The 23840-nt window shown below is 40.6% G+C and overlaps 1 protein-coding gene across 1 annotated transcript in view; it reads left to right on the top strand.

The window, feature by feature from the left end:
* Nucleotides 1-23840, top strand: part of LOC149255814 (putative isoprenylcysteine alpha-carbonyl methylesterase ICMEL2) — a 148068-nt gene that overhangs the window by 69407 nt on the left and 54821 nt on the right. The window contains exon 9 of the mRNA XM_089460581.1: nucleotides 23652-23717. Coding sequence (XP_089316707.1) covers nucleotides 23652-23717 — 66 coding nt within the window. The remainder of the gene's footprint in view (nucleotides 1-23651; nucleotides 23718-23840) is intronic.

Genomic DNA, 23840 nt, shown 5'->3' with positions numbered 1-23840 from the left:
AGACTTCTTCATTTCTATCCGCAATGATTTTGTCAATTTCATTTTGCATATTTTGTAATAATTTTTTACCTTCTTGAGAAATTACTTTTGAAATATTTGATATATCTTCTAGTGTTACTGAATTTGGTTTCAGTGTAACAACTTGGAGTGTTATTTTCTTCTTCTTGTAAGAAAATGTTAGAAACTTTTTCTTCATATTTAAGATGACAGATCCTACCGTGTCCATCCAGGGTGATCCCAAAATAATGTCACCTTGATTGTTCCATAGGGTGTGAACTGAGAATTGCGATAAATGTATAATCTTCAATGTTTCATTGTAAATTGGCTATGTCATATTTTTTATTGCCAAAAAAGTCTAATTTTTCAGTTATATTTGACTCCGGGATCAGTGATTGGTTTGCGATTTTAGGTGTTATATAATTTGTGTCTTCTGCCGGAGAAATAGAAATAATAACATCCTTTCCTGCGAGAGTTCCTTTAATGTTAAATAGTGCTTTACTGTCTCTGGGTAAGGTTTCTGGGAACCTTTTGACCTTCATTTCTGTAATAGGGTCCATTTTGCTTCTTGAATATTAAATACTTTTTAAATCACTTTTTTTTTAAAACAAATCCCTTTTTTCTATATATATTTTTCAAATATTCTCCTTTTTTTTTAAATAACCTTGACTCTATTAATTTCTTTAAAAAAAAATAAAAATTAAATCCTTTGTATTTTGGTATATATTAATAACTTTATAAGCCTTTTTCTAAAATCACCTTTTTGAATATATATACACCTTTTATCTTTTTATCCACTCAACAATAATAAACTTCAACGGCTCTTTAAAGTTTAACCTTTCAGCAAATAAAATGTTTTTTCTTTTTGTATTTTTTTTATATAATATATCTTTTTTTTATTACTCCTTTATAATTTAAAAAAAAAATCTCTTTATGAATCTTTGCCCTTTTTTTAATACCTTTAGCTTTATAGTATTATCATCCAATAAAATTCCCTTTCTTAATAACTCACTTTTTGTTTTTAAGAACTTAAAACTTCACTAACATATCCTTACATAAGTGCCTTCTAGGATTAATTCAACTCTCAAAATTAATCGTTTGACTTTGTTATAAAAAGTGGCGTCAATGTTTTGAAATGGTGGCAACGTATCTTCTCACCTGTTGATTATGTTGAAAGTGAACCACGAGTTTAGCGGATTGGTCAAGCCTTCGATGACAAACAGACTATTACAGCATCGGTACATACAAGATTGTAGGCAAACAATCTATATTATGTATATGATTATATTTATAACATGAAATGCAACCCGTATTGGGCAGCAATAGGCAGAGTAGCAGTTGAGGAAGAGACGGTCGCGGCACGATTTTTTTGCTGAGGTGACAGAATTAATGGCGTTGATTTATACGTAGCTTGAGCAAGGCGGTGGCAACCGAGGTGATGGCTGGTTTGTTGGCTTGAGAAATTTTTGTGGCGACTTGTGGTCAACAATCAAGACTCCAACTCAGTGGAACGAAATGAGGACAGGCCTGCGGTATTGAACAGTGGTGGTTGTCGGTCGGGCGGCGGCGGCAACAACGAGTAGGGTTGTGGCTATGGTGCGGTTGCAAAATAGTGGTTGTCCGGATGTGGGGGTTTGGCGATCGCAGTGGTAGCAGACAACAGTCGGATGATGAAGCTTTCGATGGCGGTCGTTGGCAGGGTTGACGATTTTTTTTCTTTTTTTTAATAATTTATTTTTTTCAAGATGATATAGTTTCCTTTTTACTTATTTTTTTGTTTGTTTGTTTATTTATTTATTTTTTTAAATTAATTTAATATATATATATATTTATTTATTTATTTATTTTTCTTTGAGATATATATATTACATTTTTTTTAAATGACTTTAGTTTTTTTTTTTTTTTTACCCTTTCTATGTGGCCAAAAGCCTGATGGTGGAGAAACCCCAATTGTAGCGAAACGCTTGAACTCCAACAGCAAACGAAGAGTCGATGGCCAAGGGCTTGGATCGAAGAGCGTGGATCTGTGCAGCACTGAAGCGCCAGAGGATCAACTGCTCTGATACCAAATGAAGAGAACAAAGTTCCTTCTACAAATTAATTACTCCAAAAGACTTGGAATATAAAGATATCCATGAGGATACAAATATTATATATTAAATGTGTGTATAAGAATTACTTACAATGTGAACGAGAGGCTTGCTTATATACCAAGCAGGTGTCTCTTCATGGAGAGTCATGTCTCATTTAGACATGCCTCTTCAACCTAATTACTAATTAAGTAATTAACTAATAATTATTTATGCTTATTATCATTTACATTATTTTACATTATTTCCTATATATATATTCATAACAGTGTGACACAGGAGCCACCCTTGTTGGAGTTTCCTTTAGCAGCCCCAGTTGAGACATTAGTGGAGACAATTGAGCATACACCCGTTGATGAGGTGCCAAGGGACACAAAGTTACCCACCATTGATGAGGTGCCAGGAGACATATCCCTGGTTGATGAGGTGCCAGGAGACACAAAGGTACCCAGAGTTGTGATCGAGTCTACAGATGTTAGTTGCCCATAGTAGTTTCATCAGCTCCAAGTCGACCTTCTAGCATTGAAAAAAAAGGCCATGATAGTCTGAGAGACCATTGTGCAACAAAACGAGGAGCTGGATGGCATGAGAGCAGTTTATGCTAAGTCAGTGGCCAAGTTGAATCACATCGGGGAACGGTTGGATTCCATAATTGTACAATTAGAGTACACATTGGAGTGTCAGAGCAACCCTCTTCAGGCATACATAGGTGAGGTTGATAGCATTGTTAGGTTACCTATGCACATTGGAGAGAGAAGGAGGCAGAGTTACCTAGACATATCTCATGCGTTGACGAGGATTGTGAGATGATGTGACATGAGGTGTGTGGAGTGCAATGTCCATAGGTGGGAGTTGTTTTGTGTATGTGTGTTTGTGAATTCGATCCCTCTCTTGGGGTTGGATGGCAAGATAATTGAGTTGGTATCTGGTGGAGCCGACTAGGTGTCTTGATATATCCATGGCTGGTAGCATAGTCCAGCAGGGTCCATGGGTTACTAGAGGAGTCCGAGGGCCAGACTGTTGTTGGGATCCAGGTGGGATTCCCCGCCACAACATGGGTTTGGTCAGTGGTGGTATTAGCAGTGCGATGGATCTGGTGACCGAGCACCCACACACTTTCATATCTCCATCAACACTAGTGACAAGATGGTTTGACAGGGGAGCGAACAGATTTCATGAGTTGTCTTGGCATATTGATTGTGTGTGGGGTCACAGGGTGATTAGCCTACTCTAGCAGGAGCTAGTAGGAGGTGGCATCGGTAGGCCACCAAACAGGGCATTGCATGGAGACAATGCTCTCTTATTGGTATATTGGACACATAAGCTACTAAGGATAGGCACAATAGTGTCAATTCTGTTAGCCTGTGGGGAGTTAAACCGCTCAGGTCTGTCAGGGCAGATGAGGAGATATGGCTCACATCATGGAGGGCTTACTAGCAGCGTGGTGGATGCATTGACACATATGGGATGCCATATGGTACAGGGTGGTACGACAGTGAGATAGTGGTGCATAACGTTTTGTTACAGAGTTCGGTGTTATGCAAAGGAGTGCAGGGGTGCATATTTATGTACAAAGGAGCATGATGATGCACAACAGGTTGTTGGAGTGTTGCCACTAGATAGATCTCCTGACGGGGACGTCAGACACACCTTTGAGTTTGGCACACCCAAATTTGGAGAGTGAGTTGATCACATAGCTGAACATGAGTTTCCATTTGTCACTCTCCAACATTACACACCGACACATGGGACATGGTAATCATCTCTTTATGCTCTCATCACAGCAACAAGACCCAAGAGGTTCATCCGAGATAGATGGACAGGACACAATGCATTAGGAGAGAGGCTTTTCAGCCATGGCATATGGTCAGGGTGCAAGTTGGCAGGTGCAGGCTTGGGGGTGGTCCGATCTGTTACAGGGGTACCACGTGCTCCACCTTTGAGCCCACATTTACAGAGATGCATGACACCTGTTGGGTGCGACATTCTAAGATATCTCAGGAGCATATACAACGATTTGTGGACCCATCTTGAAGGAAATGTTTAAACTCCAGGTAGTTTTGGGCAGCACCTACAAGAAGCAGGATAACAGATCTCACAACGTGGTATGGCAGGCGCAGGGCAGTCTTGCATGCACCAGACTGATTCAGGATGTATGGAGTACATATATTGGTTGCATGCAGGGACATGAGATGTGGTACGAGTTGGTGCCAACAATTGTCAGGACTATGCCACAACCGATATGGCTATGGGATCTAGGGATTCGGTTGGATGATTAGTCACTCTATTTCGTGATGAGCGGGATCAAGGCAGAGAGTAGCGCAACTCACTCTTGTTTTGACATACGGGGAGCACTGAGGCCTTCATCTCATGGCAAGGACGATTTTCTTGTTACTGCTCCGAATTGAGATTGGTAGTAGATGGGTAGACATTGATATCATGGAAATGGCAAGGCAGGATGAGCTTGGCCTTCACATATTTTTTGTCATCAGGTTCCAGGAGAGGAGGATAAAGTCCGCGCACGATGGGCAGTCTGTCATAGTCAGAGTGGCACATCGTCAGCGTGGTGGCACCCTTCTGGGACGAGCTTGGGACTAGGGCATCAAAGGATATCGCAATTCAACTACTCTCAAGGGTGATCTGGTTCTTACAGGAGGAGATCGTTCAGGTCTTCCACTAGGTTTTAGTGGTTTATTGTTGGTGTGGGGGACTTCACCAGCATGGCAGGATGATCAACAGGAGGAGATTAGGGTGTGATCATATGTGTGAGAATTCATCTCCACAGGGGTTGGATTGTATTTTCAGAAGCTTACTCTTGAATTACATGAGATTGACTACTTAGTAGGTAAACTTCACGATGAGTCGCTTAGGATTTTATATTATTGTGATGCTCAAATCATGGATAGTATGCAGAGGGCTTCTGTGGCTTATACATGGTTGGACAATGAGTGGAGCGAGGGGTGTTTCATGTTGATTAGGATGGCTTGGTATCCTGTTATCATGAGAGTCCTTTATGACAAGATAGTGCATGAGATAGGGATGACCCAGTGGCACATTTGGGACCCTGATATTGTTTGCAGTGACTGTTTGGGTCCGCAGATAGTTGTGGGAGCTTGCTCAGGCATCGTTTGAGGACAAGCAATTTTTGGCGGGGAGGACTATCGAGTCCCCAATTTTTGTGAGTGCAAAATTCACTAAGGAGTTTTGCTAATTTTGGAGATATTAAATAAAAAGGAGAAAATATTATTTTGTGGGAGAAAAGCGGAAATTATTATTTTAATGGAGAATGGAAGAAAATTATTATTTTATTGGAATGGCGACAAATTATTATTTTATTCAAATGGTGGCAAAAAGTAGAAAATAGCCTTCGGCAATAAAGTAATAAGGAAAATGGAAGGCTCTAGAAGCTAGAGGGAGACTCCACGAAAAATTATAAAAGGCGGAGGAACTCAATTGCAAATCATTCTATCTTATTATTTTTATTTGACATCCAAACTTGAGTTCTCTTGAGCTGTTCAACAAAGACAACCAATTTTGCTTAGCACAAGGGATTTCTAGGCAAAAATTCCACCTCTATCTTCAGAGAACTTCAAGTGTCTCCCTAGTGAGGCTTTGGGGGAGTCTATTTCAGGACTTCCATTGGAGTTTATTGTAGAAAATTCACACATAAAGCTGCTATTTCTGGGTGCAGAAAACAGACCCCAGAGGTTATTTGGAGTAACATCTTTCTATTACAGGTTTCAGGGATTTGCTGGAGATTTTCTACTGTTTAGGGGAGGAGTTTCACACCATTTTTCAGAGTTGTTCTTGTATCGTTTGGCTGGGATGAATTTATCTTATAGAGCCTATGCAGGGGTTGGGGAACACAATTTTTTGTTGATGTTTGGTGCTGGTATTTGTTGGTTGTTTTTAATTGGGAGTGATAGCTATTTGTCGGAGGATATTTGTGCACAATCTTTCAGCCATTTTCCAGAGAGTGTTATCATTTCTCAGCGGTTCCTCTCTGGTTGGGCGCAAAATTGTGTAATTGGAAATTTGTTCGATTTTGGGCATTCCGGGTTAGCCAGAATTAGCCCAAACGACTTATGGGTTTTGTTAGTTTGGGAGTGAGGAGCCTCTAACTAATTTTATAGAATTTTTCAGGCAATATTCGAGCTGGAATCATCCATTCTTAGTGTAGGGCATATTGTTGGTTAGCTAAGAAGTTTGCATCACATTGTGGGTTTGATTTTGGCTTGGAGTTAAGCCAAACCATTTCTGGGTTTTTATGGGTTTGGTGTGAGGAGGTCCAAGTTAAATTTTCATAATTTTTTGAGTAGTTTCGATGGTAGAAATTCAAATTCTTCTCCAATAGCAGCAACAACAATAACAATATTTTCTGGGTAATTCACACTTTTTGTGGCTTTCAGGGTCAACTGGGATTAGCCCAGAGAAGCCTCCAGTTAATTTTGCAGAAATTTTGGAGTAGATTTGAGGGCATAAATCACAATTCACCTCCAGCAGCAACAACAATAGAATTTCTGGGCAGTAATTGACAAGTGCAGCTTATTGATTTCCAATTATATTTTGGAGAACTGATTTTTTATTTCAGCATATCTTCTGTGTTCATCACTGCAACTATTCATATCTAGAGCTTTGTATGTAATTGCTCCAATAAATAAATAAAGTTGCTCAATTTTCCATTTCTTGTGTTATTTGCAATTGTGGCATTTATGGATTTATTTGGAAATGTTATTTTTTTGTTGCAATTTCATGGTTCTTGTTCTGCAATTGCTTGGAGAAATTTATGGTAGAAATTTTTAAGCAATTCCCCGAGAAAATTAGGAAAAATTATAAACCGGGACATTACACATTTTATGTTTCTCCATTGATAACATTCTAACTGTTTTTTTGAAGTCTGATGTGAATATTCTGAGGTCTGATAGGAACATATAAAGGTCTGATATGTAAGATAACAGTGGTAAGAAAACATCTTGCAAGGGCTTAACATTCATAAGAAATCATTTCTAAGTCTTAGGAGCATTATTTCTATATTTCTAAGCTAATGGTAAAGTGTTAAAGTGATTGCTCTTATGAAAATTTGTTTTCAAAGTGGTAATCTCATTATCATTGGAAAGTGCTTATCATTACATTTCATTTGTATTCCCTATTCTTGAAGATCACTGTTAGCAATCTCATTTCAAGAGAATTGTGCTCTAATTGGCTTTCATAATAAGTATTGGTTTACTTTGATCTAAGTTGCATAAGTAAGAAACTTGGATAATCATTGTGGTGAATGTAATTATTGTCTCTTTCTTGTTCCTAATTGACACATCAAGTTTAAAGAGACTTTGCTGTTGTGTTCATAGTAATTCTCACCATCTATGAAGTTGAGGAAAATTGATTCATTTGTGGGATTTTAGAATGAATGATAGTAATATTGTTTATTGTCATTGAATATCATTAAAGAGCATTGGTAACTTAAAGTGTGTTGCTTGTAAAGGATCCTTCTCACTTTTGCAAATTGGGCATCTTAATCACTCTCTTTCGTAACATTGTAATCTCAAGTTCCTCTTGTTAATTGTGCATCATAATAAGTGTTTAAAACAAATAAAATCTTGTTAAGGAACTTATTATGGTTAAATTGTTCACTCACATCTTGCATTTCATTCTAGGCATAGAAGTGAATTTTAAAATATACCTCCAAGCACAAGCTTGGTTGTAAGAAGGTAGGACCACCTTTCTCACCCACCTTGCGAAGTTTAGACCCTCATTTGTGGTTAACACAGGTGACCTTGTAATTTTCTTGTGGGCAATCCCTTGTAGGAACAGAGACACTTGGGTGGTAACAATTCCGTGGGAGGTATCGTTTATGAGGCCTTAGCCTCTTTCCTTTGGATTTCTCTCTACAACCTACATTCGAGACTAACTTCAAAACACTTGAGAGTAAAGACTCATTTAGATACGACATTTAACTAAAAATTACCAAGATCTTGCATTTCACTTAGGTCTAGGGATTGCACTTCATTTAGGATAGATTTGCATCCTGCAACAATTGTTCATCCAGTAACTTGGGAATTTTAATTCATATTGTGCAAGTAAATAAACTCCCAAGGCACTAGCTTCTAACTAATAATTTCAATAAATCTAATCAAGTGGTGCTTAATTAATCATACTTGCCTTTAATTTCAATCAAGTTGCTAGGCCATTCAGTTGTGTCTCCTTCATTTGTTGGTACCCAACAAGTGAGTCATCTCTTCATCCATAGGGACTACCCCCCTTAGTCTGCGATTATGAAACAACTTAACTAGAGAGGGCAGAGTGACAACCACTGTCCTGAGCGTTGTCACAATCTAGTGTACAATTTGAGCGACAACACCTCACTTGGTAGGGGTAGTTAATGAACAACCCTATTAGGTGTTCCCAACCCCTAAAGTGAAGGACATATCCAAGGTACATCCTTCAAGTGGTAGGTGTCTTGTGGATAGTGAGGAGGTGGATTGGGACATAGGGGTCTCAAGGCCAAATGACATGGGCTCAAGGGTGGGAATGATGAGGGATGTCGACATATATGGGTGTATGAATGGTAGTAGGGAGCAATCGTGGTACATGAGTTACCTCGACCTTTTTTTTCCACCCTTCTTCATTTGCCTTTTGCCTTTTATTGGTTTTTCTTTATTTTACTGCTCAGGGCTCCAAGGGATGAGAGCATGATGTGTATGATATAGCAATGATTACCCCTTTAAGGTGGGGCAGTTCATCGCCCACAAGGGTTTGGGGCATACATGGATTCCTTAATGATGTGAGGGGCACTTATAGGGGCTCTTGGAACCAGGGTTATGGCCATAATGATAAGAGGGGAGCTCATGTTTGGATTTTTCCCACATGTTAAATTTTATTGTCCCGAACATATTTTGCATTTTGTGGTATATTTATTTTTGTATGTGGCCATATTATGCTTTTATCTTTTTTTTAGCTGCATCAACCTCTAGGGCATTGTTCCAGGCTCGACCTAGACATGTGGGCAAGGGGAGGCAGATTACTAGAGCTTTTTGGACCCAGTGGTCATGTGGACCTAGATGTTGATTTGGGGTAGCATCGGATGTGCTCTAGCCATGAAAATTGGTGGAAAGGATAAAGCACATGAGATCTCCAAGACCCAAAATGGTTTGGGCAGATTTTACCCGGTTAAGGAGATATTAAATAATTAATATTTTTAATGGAGTTCCTAAGTCTAAACTTAGGAAAAATAAAATATTAATGGATATTAATATAAAACTAGGTTGGAAGGTTCTAAATAACATGGATCGAGCCAAATCTAATCTTAGTCGTTGATTAGAGATGTAATCTCGGCCGTTGAAGTAACAATAGGAAAAGTATAAGAAGAGGCTTGAGGGTCAGTTGGAGAATACACCAGAGTGATCAGTCATGCGATTTTCTAGAGCGGGGTTTGCTAAGAGAAATCGAATCAGTGATCAGTTGCAGTGAGGGGCAGTGAGTACGAGACAAAGATGTAGATTTACAGCAAGGGCCAGATTACATCTCAACGACTACCTACCTACTTGTTATTTTCCTTAACTAGTGCATGCTCAACGTATTACAGATCAACAACTAAAAAGAAACAGAAACAAACACACCATATGACACCATTATTTTTGGACCAATGTCCTCGGAAAAACCCAATGTGGGAAAATCGGTGCAGCTATCTGAGGGTTTTCTTATTAAGCAATATCATAGTACAATCTGGGTGCCGAAACTGGCCTACCCAACAGAGAATTTCCTTGGCAGTAATACCTCTTGACTTTTGACAAATTTCCTAGATGAAACCCCGGATAATCTTTTCGGTAGCTCCTCAGCACAAAATTGCTCAGAAACCCCAACGTCTACCCAATCTGGACTGCGTCAGCCTCTCTTAGCCCAGTGCTGGCCTTGTGTCACCCTATCTTGGCCTGTGTCAACCCTAGGAGGCCCATGCGTCAGCTCGTTGAGCCTCTGCGTCAGCTACGCTGGCCTCCCGACACTATCTCTGCCTCTCTGTACTTAATGCCCCTCAGCTGCTCTCCGATCACTGATTCTATCTCTCTTAGCGAACCCCGCTCTAGAGAATAGAATGACTGATCACTCTGGTGTGTTCTCCAAGTGACCCTCAAAGCTCCTCTTATACTCTTCTCGTTGACATATCAATGATCGAGATTAAGTCCCTAATCAATGGCTAAGATTAGATTTGGCTTGATCCATGTCTTTTGGACCATTTTAACACAGATTCATATTAATCCATATTAATATTTTATTTTCCCTAAGTTTAGACTTGGGGACTCCATTAAAATATTAATTATTTTAATATCTCCTGATCTGTTTAGAATATGCCCAAACCCTTTCTGGGTATTGGAGATCTCATGTGCCTCAACCTCTCCACCAAATTTCGTGGCTAGAGCACATCCGATGCTACCCCAAATCAACACTCCCTCTTAGCGAGGATTGTGCTCTAGCAATACTTCTCACTGAGTATTACTCTAAACATTAGGCAGCAGTACCAATGTTGATGCTAGGCCTTCCTGCCCAACATCCTCTGCACCGCTGCATCTTGTATTGCTGCCCATGGTTCTGCCACTGTTGCATCTGTATGACAACTCTCTCTACATCCGTGCTACTGCTGGTCCTTTCTCCGTGCACTGCATCCGCACTGCATCTCCTCTCATCATGTTGCATCGTGCTGCCTGCTGCTACATTGCAACTCAGCTACTGAGAAGTAAGTAACTGATCTCCAATCTGACGTCCCTGTTGGGCTAGAGATACCCGTTGATGCTGAAGCTCTCTCTGCCGCTGACAAGTGCTCCTTCTCTGACCTCTGCGCTGCTACAACAACTCCCTGCATCTCTCACTGTTGCACACCTCTCTGTGCCATCCTGCACTGGTGCAACACTTTTGTGCCTCTCGCACTGCTGCAACCCACTAGCCTCGCACTGTCTCGGGACTCCTGCACTATAGCTCTATTTGTCGGTCCATCCGCATCCGTCTCTACCCACTCAGCCAGTCCTGCTACTCCTCGTCGAGGCTCCCGTAGCAAGGTCTAATCCAAGAGGCTGGGTACCTCGAGGATCCTGCCTCTCATCGCCTGTAGTCCATCTGACTATAGCTCGATGTCTCCCCACTTCCGCTCAAGTGGCGTGTGTGCACTCATGGCATAGTCATCGTCTGTCAAAACTTCCTTCTTTGCCCGTGCTGGCGCTGCCTTAGTCTATGAAGGCTCTCCCTTACTCTTCTTCCTTGGACACTGGGTCGCATAATGACCCAGCTCCCCATAATGGAAGCACTTGATCTTGGAGAGATCTTTCTTCTTCCGCTTTTCCTGCTTTCCCTCAGATGCTAGGGCTACATCTTCTTCCTCCTGCTTGACTTTGATCCCCTTGCTGTTGTTACCCGTCTTCGGGTGCTGTCTGATCTCTTCCTGATGAAGAGTTGCCCACATCTCGTCCCAAGCTGGAAGTCTCCCTCTGCCCAGTATACTCTAGACAAATACTTCCCAATCTTCTGAGACAGCATTGAGGGCTGTCCTCACCATTAGCTCCTGATCCGGTGTCGTCCCTATAGCAGTCAACTGATCTCGGATCTCATTCAGTCCTTCGAGGAAGGTGTCAATTGATTGTCCCTTCATCTGATACGACCTCATTTGATTCTCAAGCAACATTCTTCTCTGCATAGAAGTATGCTGGTACAGCTGCTTGAGAGCCTCCCACATCTCAAATGTCGTTTCCTTCTCGACTATGTGTGGTACTATATGATCCTCGACCTCGTCAAGGATAATGCTCTTGGCCCTCGCCATCGCCTCCTTGTACCTGTCATTATCACTGGGGTCGACTGGGACAACTATTATCTTCAAGGCGAAGCTCTTGACACGATTCCTGTCAAGTACAGATAAGATTCTGGCCTTCTAGACTGCGAAGTTCGATGCTCCGTCCAGTCTATCCTGGTCTCTTACTCCGTGTAGTGCCATGATGCTCCTCTACTTCCCTCCTGGAAGTTCTCTATTCGACTCCTCTGAGTCTCTACTTCCCGTCTGGAAGTTCTCTTCTGGACTCCCTCTGAGTCCTGATTTCCCTCCTGGAGATCCTTCCACCGCTTGTTGAGATGCCCCCTACTCTAATCGTCTTGTGCAACCGCACCACTGATCCAGGTTCCTCGGCTGGAAACCCTCGGTAGCAACTCCTTTGGCCTTGCTCTGTCAGGTACTGTTCTGACTACAGTACCTCACCAACTCCACTTTGCAATATTCCTGCAGCCTTCTAAACCCCAGCAACTGCCTATCTGTGGACTGCGTCAGTCCCTCTTTGCCTTACGTTGGCCCTGCGTCACCCTTGATGGGTCTGCGTCAGCCCTGGGAGGTCCTGCGTCAACCCTCTGTCCCTCTGCGTCAGCAACGTTGGCCTCTTTGAGGCTATGCGTAGCTCCCGGCTGCCTCTGCGTGGCCCTGCGTGAGCGCTCGCTGGCTCTACGTCACACTCATTGGCTTCTGCCCTGCTAGAAATAACTTCTGTCACCTCAGGACAACTGTTTTCTGCTGCTATTGCTCCGCTTGGCTGATGTCTTTTAGTCCTCCTGTGATTTGCTATCACGCTCCGATACCATGTTGAAGTTTCTAAGTTTACTTAGCTAGAAACCCTCCATGCACTTTATCTGATTTATTCCTACCTACTTGTTATTTCCTCTAACAAGTTATTTACAATGTAAATACTGAAAATAAACACTAGTGCATGCTCAACATATTCCAGATCAGTAACTAAAAAGAAACAAAAACAAACACACCATATGACACCATTATTTTTGGACCAATGTCCCCGGAAAAACCCAATGCGGGAAAACCGGTGCAACTATCTAAGGGTTTTCTTATTAAGCAATATCAGAGTACAATTTGGGTGCCGAAAATGGCCTACCCAACAGAGAATTTCCTTGGCAGTAATACCTCTTGGTTTTTGACAAATCTCCTGGCTGAAACTCCGGATAATCCTTCCGGCAGCTCCTCAACACAAAACTGCTCAGAAACCCTAGCGCCTGCCCAATCTGGACTGCATCAGCCTCTCCTAGCCTAGCGCTAGCCCTGCGTCAGCCCTAGGAGGCCCTGCGTCAGCTCTCTGAGCCTCTGCATTAGCTACGCTGGCCTCTTTGGTGCTTTGCGCAACACTAGCTGCCTCTGTGTGGCCCTGCGTGAGCACTCGCTGCCCCTGCTTCACTCTCTCTGGCTGCTTTGTTGCTCTCTCGACACTATCTCTGCGTCTCTGTCTCTCTGTACTCAATGCCCCTCAGCTGCTCTTCAATCACTGATTCTATCTCTCTTTGCAAACCCCACTCTAGAGAATAGAATGACTGATCACTCTAGTGTGTTCTCCAAGTGACCCTCAAGCTTGCTCTTATACTCTTCTCGTTGACATATCAATGGTCGAGATTAAGTCCCTAATCAACGGCTAAGATTAGATCTAGCTTGATATATGTCTTTTGGACCATTCTAACGCAAATTCATATTAATACACATTAATATTTTATTTTCCCTAAGTTTAGACTTAGGGACTCCATTAAAATATTAATTATTTTAATATCTCCTGATTTGTTTAGATTCTGCCCAAACCCTTTCTGGGTATTGGAGATCTCATGTGCCCCAACCTCTCCACCAAATTTCATGGCTAGAGCACAACCGATGCTACCCCAAATCAACAGGAAATCCCACAGGAGTAGGGTTGAGGATTAACCCCCACTTAAGGTAAGGGAACAAGATTGTTGAAAAACGCTTCCTCCTTCCATGTCATCCAATAATCTGTACCCAAGTGTGCCCAAGAATAATAAGCATAAGCACCCAATTGCATAATGAAAAATCATACTTTTGGGACTTGATTGTCCACCTTCAAACATACGATCTCGTCATATGGGTGAGGGGACATATGACTAGCTTAGGGGGCGGTGATATCTGGCACAACATCGACTACACTGGTGGCTGTAAGGGGGCTGCTGGGTGCCGGCTGAAGACAAATCTAGGAGAAAATTTCTCCTATGGGGTCACCCACTGGTGGTATGTAACAATTAACAACTGTCTAATTGCATTGGTCAGTTGACCTGACTGCGTGGTTCGACTTTTGTTCGACTAGAGAGTAGACCAACTTACATTATGACTTGGTCGATTATTGGCTCTAGTTGACATAATGGATTTGCCCTTCTAGTAACTACAAAATCAATTGTCCATTTCTTAAATATCTCTATCAATATTTGAGGTTGCGGTAACATTTCATCAATCTGGATTGGTCGACCCATTTGCTGACAACTTTCACAAATTTTTGTTAGAAAATGATAAAGGCAAAAATTTTTCTTATATAGATATTTACTTGTGATTCTTTTATCTTTATGTTCTTCTTTTATCTTTTAGTTCATCAAGCAATTACTAAAACAATAACACAAGGACAACATATGTAGGTGGATATCCAGGGAAAAACCCCAATCTAGGGGAAAACCTAGTCAACAATTCTTCGTTCAATAGTTTCTTGAGATAATCCAAGACTCTAGGCCTAGACAGAGACTCTCTCCACACCAAGTTTGCTCTCGATCCTTCTTGCAGATGACAACCCTTCACAAGCAACTTTGACCTGGTAGCATCAACAACAGCTTCGACCCAGTAGTAGTAGCAACAACAACTTCGACCAAACTTGGAGAACTTTAATCTCCCTTGATACACCTAAGAACTAAGTGGGAGTTGTTCCAAAATTTCGATCTTGAGGTCTTCTATCTCCTTCCAGTTGTTTCCAGCTCCCTTAACCAACTTCACACTTTTCAAGCTTCCAACTTCAGAGATCGAACTATGTGAGAGAGAATGAGATGCTACAAATGAATTCGAACTACATTGTATATATAGCCTTCCAGGGAGGTCAAATTACTCTTCTTGAGGCTGACTTGGTGTGGAGGAGACTAAATTTATTTTTGACTAAAAATAATTCTTTTTACATGATTCAAAATGCCAAGCAGCGTCTCTTTTAATGTACATTGACTCTAATGACTCGGAATAAATCCTAGAAGTCCTCAATGGGGACTTTGACCTAAAGCATGATGACCCAAGCATGAAACCCATGCTTTAATAAGTCATAATAAAAATATTTTTTTCATTCTTTTGATAAGTACATCTCAAATACATTTATGAAGATCGAACCTAGTTACAAATTTCAACACTCCCTCTTAACTAGGGAGGTATTCATCAGTACAAGTATCAGGAAGATCTCAAAACACATGAACTATGAAGAATTTAAGGCACCGCAATGCCATGGACTAGGTTCCTGACCAAGGCAATCTATCCAAGGTCTTCCAACAATTTAGGCACTTCAATGCCATGGACTAGATTCCTAACCAAGGAAATCTATCCTGGTGGGACTAAGATGGACTAAAGCTTTCAACCTCTCTAGGTACCATCAGGCTTACTTACTAACCATCAACCCAAGGATCTAGGTGCGTATTCGAGGTCAGAGGTCCATGACTAATGCCACCCTCCCTACTTCGGGAACTAGACATCAACACAAAGTGCTCGCCATATGTCCTCCCAGGCAATGTCTCACACACAGAGCCTCTACTTCCCGATTTTTCCAATCGGTAACACATCCTCCCCGATCATACAGTGATATGGGGTTTAGCGGTGAGTTTCGCTGGGTGAAACCCACGAGATGAGGGTTCAAATCTCATTGAGTATATATTTGACCTGTTGTGTCTTGGCTAGAAGAGTAGGCGACCCCATAGAGGACGTCTCGGCTCTTGTTGAGGCATAAGTTACCTGCTATTGTGCGGCTTGCAGGTTGTTGCACATAGCCTAGGTTTATAGTGGCAGCCAGTTAGATTTGATCCTGGGTCTGTTCAGGATAACTCTCACCAATTACCAATTATCCTAGATTCAAAAAAACAGAAAAACAAACAAACAAAACAAAAAACAAAAAACAAAAAACAAAAAACAAAAAACAAAAAACAAAAAACAAACAAATCCTCCCTGATCAAACAGATTCACAACAAATATTTCCCTATCAAACTGATCAACCCTAAGCATGCTATCAACTTTCCGAGAGATTTACCTGTACAAACACAACCCCAATTAGTAACAAACTTTTAAATATACATAGATATATACAAACCTCTGGGGTCTTCAACTTGATGTTGCTTCTCAACTTTTCATAGTAGGACTTAGACCTTTCCAAAATGAATCTTGATAGAAGATTCCTCAACCATACAAGTTCCTTTCCTACTTTTCATGCAACAACATATTCTACAAATAGATCCGACTCTTCTTATCTCAGCAACCCTTCAAAATACATTCTCCAATTTCTTCTATCATGGAGTCCATCATGACTATGATATGACCACCCTCTCAACTAGGGAGATTCCTTTCATCTAAGATCTCTCTTGATTTAGGGAGATTTCTTTCATTCAAGCTCCCTCTTAACCTAGGGGGCTCAACTTCTTTTCTACGACATCGGGGAATCTATCATGGCTTCCATTCTTCTTATCAGAGTTATCATGATCATCATTTTTCACATCATGCTCATCATTTTAGCTTAATTACAAACATTTTCACCCTCTTGAAGATTATGTACCTGCACAACTTAGATAGCAAGTACAATCAAATCTATAGAAGCATGGAGTTAACCATATCAAAATCATGGAAGCATTCAACTTCATATATAAGATGCCCAAACTTAATTGCAAACAAGAGACACACTCTTCAACTTCTTGCTAGGGTTTTTGTCACAAACCCTAGATTACTTCATCAAGAATTTTGAGCATTTCATAACAACTTTCATTACATCTAGGGTTTCAATGTTGCTTCTAGAGGTATGGCATACCCTACTACATTATTTTGCAAACCCTAAAAACAATTCAAACAAATATCCATATACAATGTATCTAACAACTTTAGAATTCATATGTTAGACTTCCTACTGGGGTTTCATACAATCCCTAGATGTCATACATGAGATACAACAATCAAAACCAATCACAACTCAATCAATAATATGGCTAGCTTCCACTAGGGTTTGTTTCAAACCCTAGATTTTTTCAAACAATCATACATCAATCATAACTAAAACTCAGATTGCAACAATCCTAAAATCTCAAATTGTCACATAGTCATCATATATTAGAGATTTAAGCCTTTGCCATGGTCTGCCTCTTCATCTGGTCCTGATGATGAACCACACTTGTTGGTTCGAAACGAGTTGGCCAAAAATTTCTCTTATGTCATTTCTATCGAAAGACTTTGTTTAATTTGGACTTCTACTAACATTTGATTACAAAAGCCTAGAATTCACAAATACTATCATCTTAGAGAGTCAAACTTTGACTAGGGATTAGTTCCAAACCCTAGGACTCATGACCATCAATAATTAGGTCAACTTATACATCTAGGATTACATCATCTTGTACAGGCATATCATAACATATGTTAGTCAAACCCAACTACAAAAATATCAATAAGGGTTAGACTTATAACAACCTTGATCAGACTATGGTTTGATCGGACAAATACACACATGCCAAGGATTTCATTTCTAAGACATTATAAGGGTCTTGCTTATACACCTTACCAAACCTTAATGATCTAGGGTTTCAATACAAAGCATAGAAAACCCTAAATTATCAATACTTCAAAGGTTCAGGATTTCAGACTACCACTCAACCCTAACAAGTTAGGGTTTCCATACCCATACCAAAATCCCAAACATGTCACCATTAAAGCATCAAACATTTTCCTTCAACAATAACCCTAAGTAGGTTGGGGTTTTACACATAATCATAGACATACCCTTAGGTTAGGTTTTTTACAACGAACCTTTCTAGGGTTCCACAAGAATAATCAAAGATATAAGGAGGGTAGATTTATCTAACGCTGAATCACCCAATCAAAAATCTTTAAGATTCAAGAAAGCTAGACAAAAAGATGTTAGTAATAGTTTATCAAGAATGAATAGAAAGAGCAAAACTTGTAATTCAAAACATACCTCTTGTTTCTTAATAATCCTTGTAATTCCAATGCTTTGTTTTTGTGAGGCCTTCTTCGATGAGTCTTCAAGTTTTCCTAAATAAGAAAAATAAGAGTAGAAATGTGATTAGTATTTAATGCAAAGAAAACAAGATAAGTGAGGAAAGCTAAAAATGAGAATGGTAATAGGGTACTTATCTTTTGAGGTTGGTATGGGCTCCCTCCAAGCTTGAAGGATACCTATAACCTTAAGAACAAATAGAAATGTTTTTCCAAAATATGTTAAACCTACAAATACTAAAAGTAAAAAATAGAACAACTAAAATTTAGATCAAAGGGCTTAGTAGTGTAAGTCCCTTAAATCCAGTTCTTCGGGCTGTCTTCTTTAGAGATCCTTCTTCAGCTACATTGGCTTGGTTCTGGCTTCTTTTCTTGTTCTTCGAATTGTCAGGACAATCACTTCTATAGTGAGCAATCTTGTGGAATTGGTAGCATTCTATTTTGGACGTATCAACCTTCTTTCTTGGCCCTCTTGACTTTTTGGAGTGTCCTTTCTTGTGAGAGCAGAGTATGCATTTGACACCTTTTCTTCTTCATTGTTGGATACTAATGAAATTCTCATTTCTTCTTGGGTGCAAGCATTCCATAATTTTTCAAAGGCGGGAGATTCTTTCCAACTATTGAGACCTGAAGCAAAAGAACTTCAAGTAGGTGGTAATCCCAATAGTGCAGTGATGACTAGCTCGTTCTCTGGTACTATTTCATCTATGGCTTGAAGTTCATCTCTAATCCTTGATATCCTTACAAAGAAGGAAGCCACAATATCATCCTTTGTCATCTTTGCAGTCCTTAACTCATTCTTCAAGCTTGCTACTTGACCGATGTTCTTGATAGTGAATAATTTTGTCAATGCTTCATACATTTCTTGAGCATGGTCTATATTGGAAATGTATGGGACAAGATTGTCCTTAATGCTTTCTACCATCAAAGTCATAGCTAATATCTCCAATTCTCTATACTTCACCTTGTCCGCATCACTGGATTCTTCGGTAAGTTTCTTCACCTCCCCTTTGAGGCTTGAGCACATCCAAGACCTTGTTATTTTCAAGAATGAGGTCAGTTCTCTTCTTCCAAGATCTGTAGTTTGATGCTCCTTCCAATTTGTTCTCACTCTTTAATGTGTTAGACATTGTCCTTGAAGATAGTGAGCTTCTTCTCTTATAAGAGCTCCTTATATGATCCCTAGATCAATCCTTTAGATTCCTTCTAGTAGATACTCAAGACTGCCTTTTTCCTCCTTCACCTTAGCTCTGATACCATGTTAGAAAATCAGAAAGGTAGAAAGATTTTCTTATATAGATAATTACTTGTGATTCTTTTATCTTTATGTTCTTCTTTTATCTTTTAGTTCATCAAGCAATTACCAAAACAATAACACAAGGACAACAAATGTAGGCGGACAGCGAGGGAAAAATCCCTATCTACGAGAAAACCCAATGAACAATTCTTCCTTCGATAGTTTCTCGAGATAATCCAAGACTCTAGACCTAGACAAAGACTCTCTCCACACCAAGTCAACCCTCAATCCTTCTTGCAGATGACAACCCTTCACAAGCAACTTCGACCTGGCAGCATCAACAACAACTTCGACCCAGTAGCAGTAGCAACAACAACTTCGACCAAACTTGGAGAACTTCGATCTCCCTTGATACACCTCAGAACTGAGTGAGAGTTGTCCCAAAATTTCGATCTTGAGGTCTTCTATCTCCTTTTAGAAAACTCACACTTCTTTCTAGCTCCCTTAACCAACTTCACACTTTTCTAGCTTCCTGCTTCAGAGATCGAACTATGTGAGAGAGAATGAGATGCTCCAAATGAGTTCAAATTGCCTTGTATATATAGCTTTCCAGGGAGGTTGAATTAGTCTTCTTGGGGCCGACTTGATCTTCTTGAGGCCAACTTGGTCTGGAGGAGACAATTCATTTTTGACTGAAAAATAATTCTTTTTACATGATTTGAAAGCCCAAGAAGGGTCTTTTTTAATGTACAATGACTCTAATGACTCGGAATAAATCCTGGAAGTCCTCAATAGGGACTTTGACCTAAAACATGATGACCCAAGCATGAAACCCATGCTTTAATAAGTCATAATAAAAATAGTTTCTTCATTCTTTTGATAAGTACATCTCAAATACATTTATGAAGATCGAACCTAGTTACAAATTTCAACAATTTTGACATATTTCTCAGTGTTCTTGAAGATGATGGGCCAGTAATACCTTATATGGAGTACTTTCCTTATGGTTATTTTGTTAGTGAAATGACCTCCATAAGGTTCGTCAGAGCAAGCTTTGAGAATATCATAAATGTCGTTCTCCTTAACACATCACCAAATAACAAGATCTAGTCCTGTGCGAATGAGATGGCCTTTGATCCATTAATACATTGTGCTTTGCTTGATGACCTTTTGACCTTCCTTTGGCAACAAATTGTGAAAATTTCTGAATCGAACAAGTTAGAAATCCTACTGCAGTAACTGATTTGCATTACCTACTTGTGTTCTTCATTTAACAAGTTATTTTCAGAAATATTCAGAAAATATTAATGTAAATACACTGTAGCCTACACCAATATACAAATCAAGTACTGAAAAATAAATGAGACAAACACACAAAGGACACACTTATTTTTGGACTAAACGTTCCTGGAAAAACCCAATGTGGGAAAACCGGTGCAACAACTTTGAGGGTTTTCTATTATTAAGTAGAAGTTTTGAATACAAATGCTGGTTGCCCTCCCAACAAACCAGTGACAGAGAAATACAATGGCGGAAAACCTGAGTGAGTTTTACCTCACTTCACCCGGCAGATTTCGGCTGATCTGGCAGCAAAACTAGCTAGCCCCGGCTACAACTGCGCTACCCCTTTGCAGTAACTGTGTGGGCCTGCGTGGAGCTCTTTGAGGCTCTGTGTCAACTCTTCTGCCCATTGCGTTAGCTTTCCCGGCTGTTCCGACAGTTCTCGGTAGTTCCTGACAGTTCTGGCTCTCTGCGTGGAAGGCAACTTTCGCCCTCTCCGCTGGCCCTTCTGGCTCTACGTCAAGGCTGCGTGGGCCCATACTGGCCCATCATCAGCTCTCCTGGCTACTACGCTGCCTCCACAAGCTTCTCTCCACCTCTTTATCAGTATTCCCGAACTATCCCTGCCCCTTAGCTGCAAGATCTCCCCAATTGATTTTCCCCTGAAAACTTCTCACCTCAGATAATCGATTTCCTTAATCTGTCTATGTGTCTTCTCCAACTGACCCCAAGCCTTCATTTATACTTTTCTTGTTGAGAAATCAACGATCGAGATTAAGTGTCTAATCAATGGCTAAGATTAAATTAGGCTTGATCCTTGTCTCTTAGAAGCTTCTCAACCATATTTTCATTAATGCCCATTAATATTTTAATTTTCCTAAGTTTAGACTTAGGAACCCCATTAAAAATATTAATTATTTTAATAAAATACAATTCGGGTGGAATTTCACCAAACGATTTATGGGTCTTGGAGATCTCATGTGTTCTAGCCCCTCCACAAAATTTCGGAGCTAGAGCACATTCGATGCTACCCAAAAATCAACACTCCCTCTTAGCGAGGAATGTGCTCTAACAATACTTCCCAGCAGAAGTATCACACTGATCCACGACATCGGTCCTCTGCGCTACTGATGCTCGACCTGCTGCCCTTCATCCACTGCATTGCTGCAATCTGTACTGCTGCCCATGACACTGCCACTGTCACTGCTACATCTATACTGCAACTCCCTCTCAATATGCTGCATCATGCTGCCCATAGCACTGCCACTGCTAACTGCTGCATTGCAACTCAGTTGTTGAGAAGTAATCAACTGAAAATCCACCCAAAAACATGCTGGTCAATTTGGATGCCCCGTGACCCTGAAGCTACCTCTGCTGCTAATCTGTGTTGACCCTTTGATGCTATTGCGCTGCTGTTGTATCTGCGTTGTGCCTCCTGCACTGCTGCAACACTCCACTATGTTGCTTCAGACTTTGGCACTCTAGCTCTGCCACTGTTGCTCCATCATCCCTCGCACCAATCGACTCTTGTCATTCTGCTACTGTCATTAAGGGCTCCTGTAGCCGTATGTGATCCAAGAGTTTGGGCACCTCGAGGATCCTACCCTTGTATATTCCTCCCGACTACAACTCAATATCACCCCACCTCTTCTCTAGAAGTGCATGAGCACTCATGGCGCAATCCTCATCGTCCTCCTTGTCAGCTTGCGCTGGAGCAGCCTTCGAGTCAAACTTCTCTTCTTTGTCCTTCTTCTGAAGGCACTACGTGGCGAAATGACCCATTTCTCCACATCTGAAGCATTTGACTTTGGATATGTCATTTTTCTTTCTCTTCTGCTGCCCTTGCTGTCCCACTGATGCGAGAGCCGCATCCTCCTCTTACTCCTTCTTTGATCCCTTAGCTGCTGCTTCTCGCCTTGGTCAACTGTCTGATCTCTTCCTGTCGAAGAGCTGCCCACATCTCCTCCCAACTGGGAAGAGAAGCCCTGCCCAAGATGCTTTGGACAAAGGTTTCCTAGTCTTCAATGACTGCACTCAGGGCAGTCCTGACCATAAATTCAGGATTTGGTGTAGCCCCTACGGAAGTTAGCTGGTCATGGATCCCTTGCAACCTGAGAAGGAATTATAGGTATTGGGGGGTATAAAAAGGAGTATTTGGTAAAATAGGGGATATCTATTAAAAATAGGGGTTATTTTTTTAGAAAAATGTATCAGGAGGGGGTCCAACAAAAATATAATGCGAGGTTTTTATCAATATCTAGTGAAATTAGGGGTATTCTTTAATATCCCATTAACGAGGGTGCTATGACATAGGATGACTAAGTGGAGACCTGTGCTGGGCATGGATGACCCATAAGCCTAGGATACTATATACATAATCATCACATGGCCTACAAGGCTCTAGACTTGCATCTTTCTGGTTTTAGTTGGTGTTGTCATGAAAAGTAGTGGGGTACCTCCCAAGAAGTATCACAACCCACATGTTTAGAGCCAAAATATTGACTAACACCTACAAGTTTCCTTGAGTCACACTTCCAACAACTGTGTACCCTTTTCCTCAAGTTCTGGCAGAGCCTATAAATTGGAAAATGCTGCTGTTCAATGGGACAGAAATTGGTTTACAGCCCAGATCACAGGGTTTGACCTTTCAAGCTTTTGTACTGTTCTACGTAAATTTTAGCTTTATATATATGTGATGCACCTCCACTGCAGCCCCACAGATCCTGATTTCAAAAATGATGTCCTTGTATCTGCACTTGTGGCATGTGCCCATCCCTGCACCTGCATCCACAAACCCTGACTACTTAACCATTCAATATAGGAATCTGCTAATTAAAATATTAAATCAGGTTTGAATTTATTTTGTTTGATTACTATACTGCTTCTCTCTTATGGTTTTCAACTTGTACTCCAAACTATATCTAAAAGTACATACTGATGGTTGGGGTTAACTTTGGTAGGAGGTACATGTAAGGTGCCTGATTTGCTCTTTTGTTTTTTCTCTTCAATACAGGTACAATCTATTGAATTTAATTGATCACTTCCACAAGCGTGGCCTATACAGTTCTATTTTTCTGAGGTAAGTGATTTTGCTATCATTTTTCTTTTTAAACACCTACTCATGTATGACTATAAAACATATCTCAGTTTGTAAGTTTACTTCTGTTGCCTACAGCAGTACATGTTTACTTTCTCAGTCTCT

This window comes from Pinus tabuliformis, chromosome 7 (genome assembly GCF_031772625.1).
Source record: "Pinus tabuliformis cultivar Carrire ecotype Pingquan chromosome 7, CPIR1, whole genome shotgun sequence".
Taxonomy (NCBI): Eukaryota; Viridiplantae; Streptophyta; class Pinopsida; order Pinales; family Pinaceae; genus Pinus; species Pinus tabuliformis.
The sequence above is the reverse complement of the archived record's forward strand: the minus strand, read 5'-3'. Positions and strand labels throughout refer to the sequence as shown.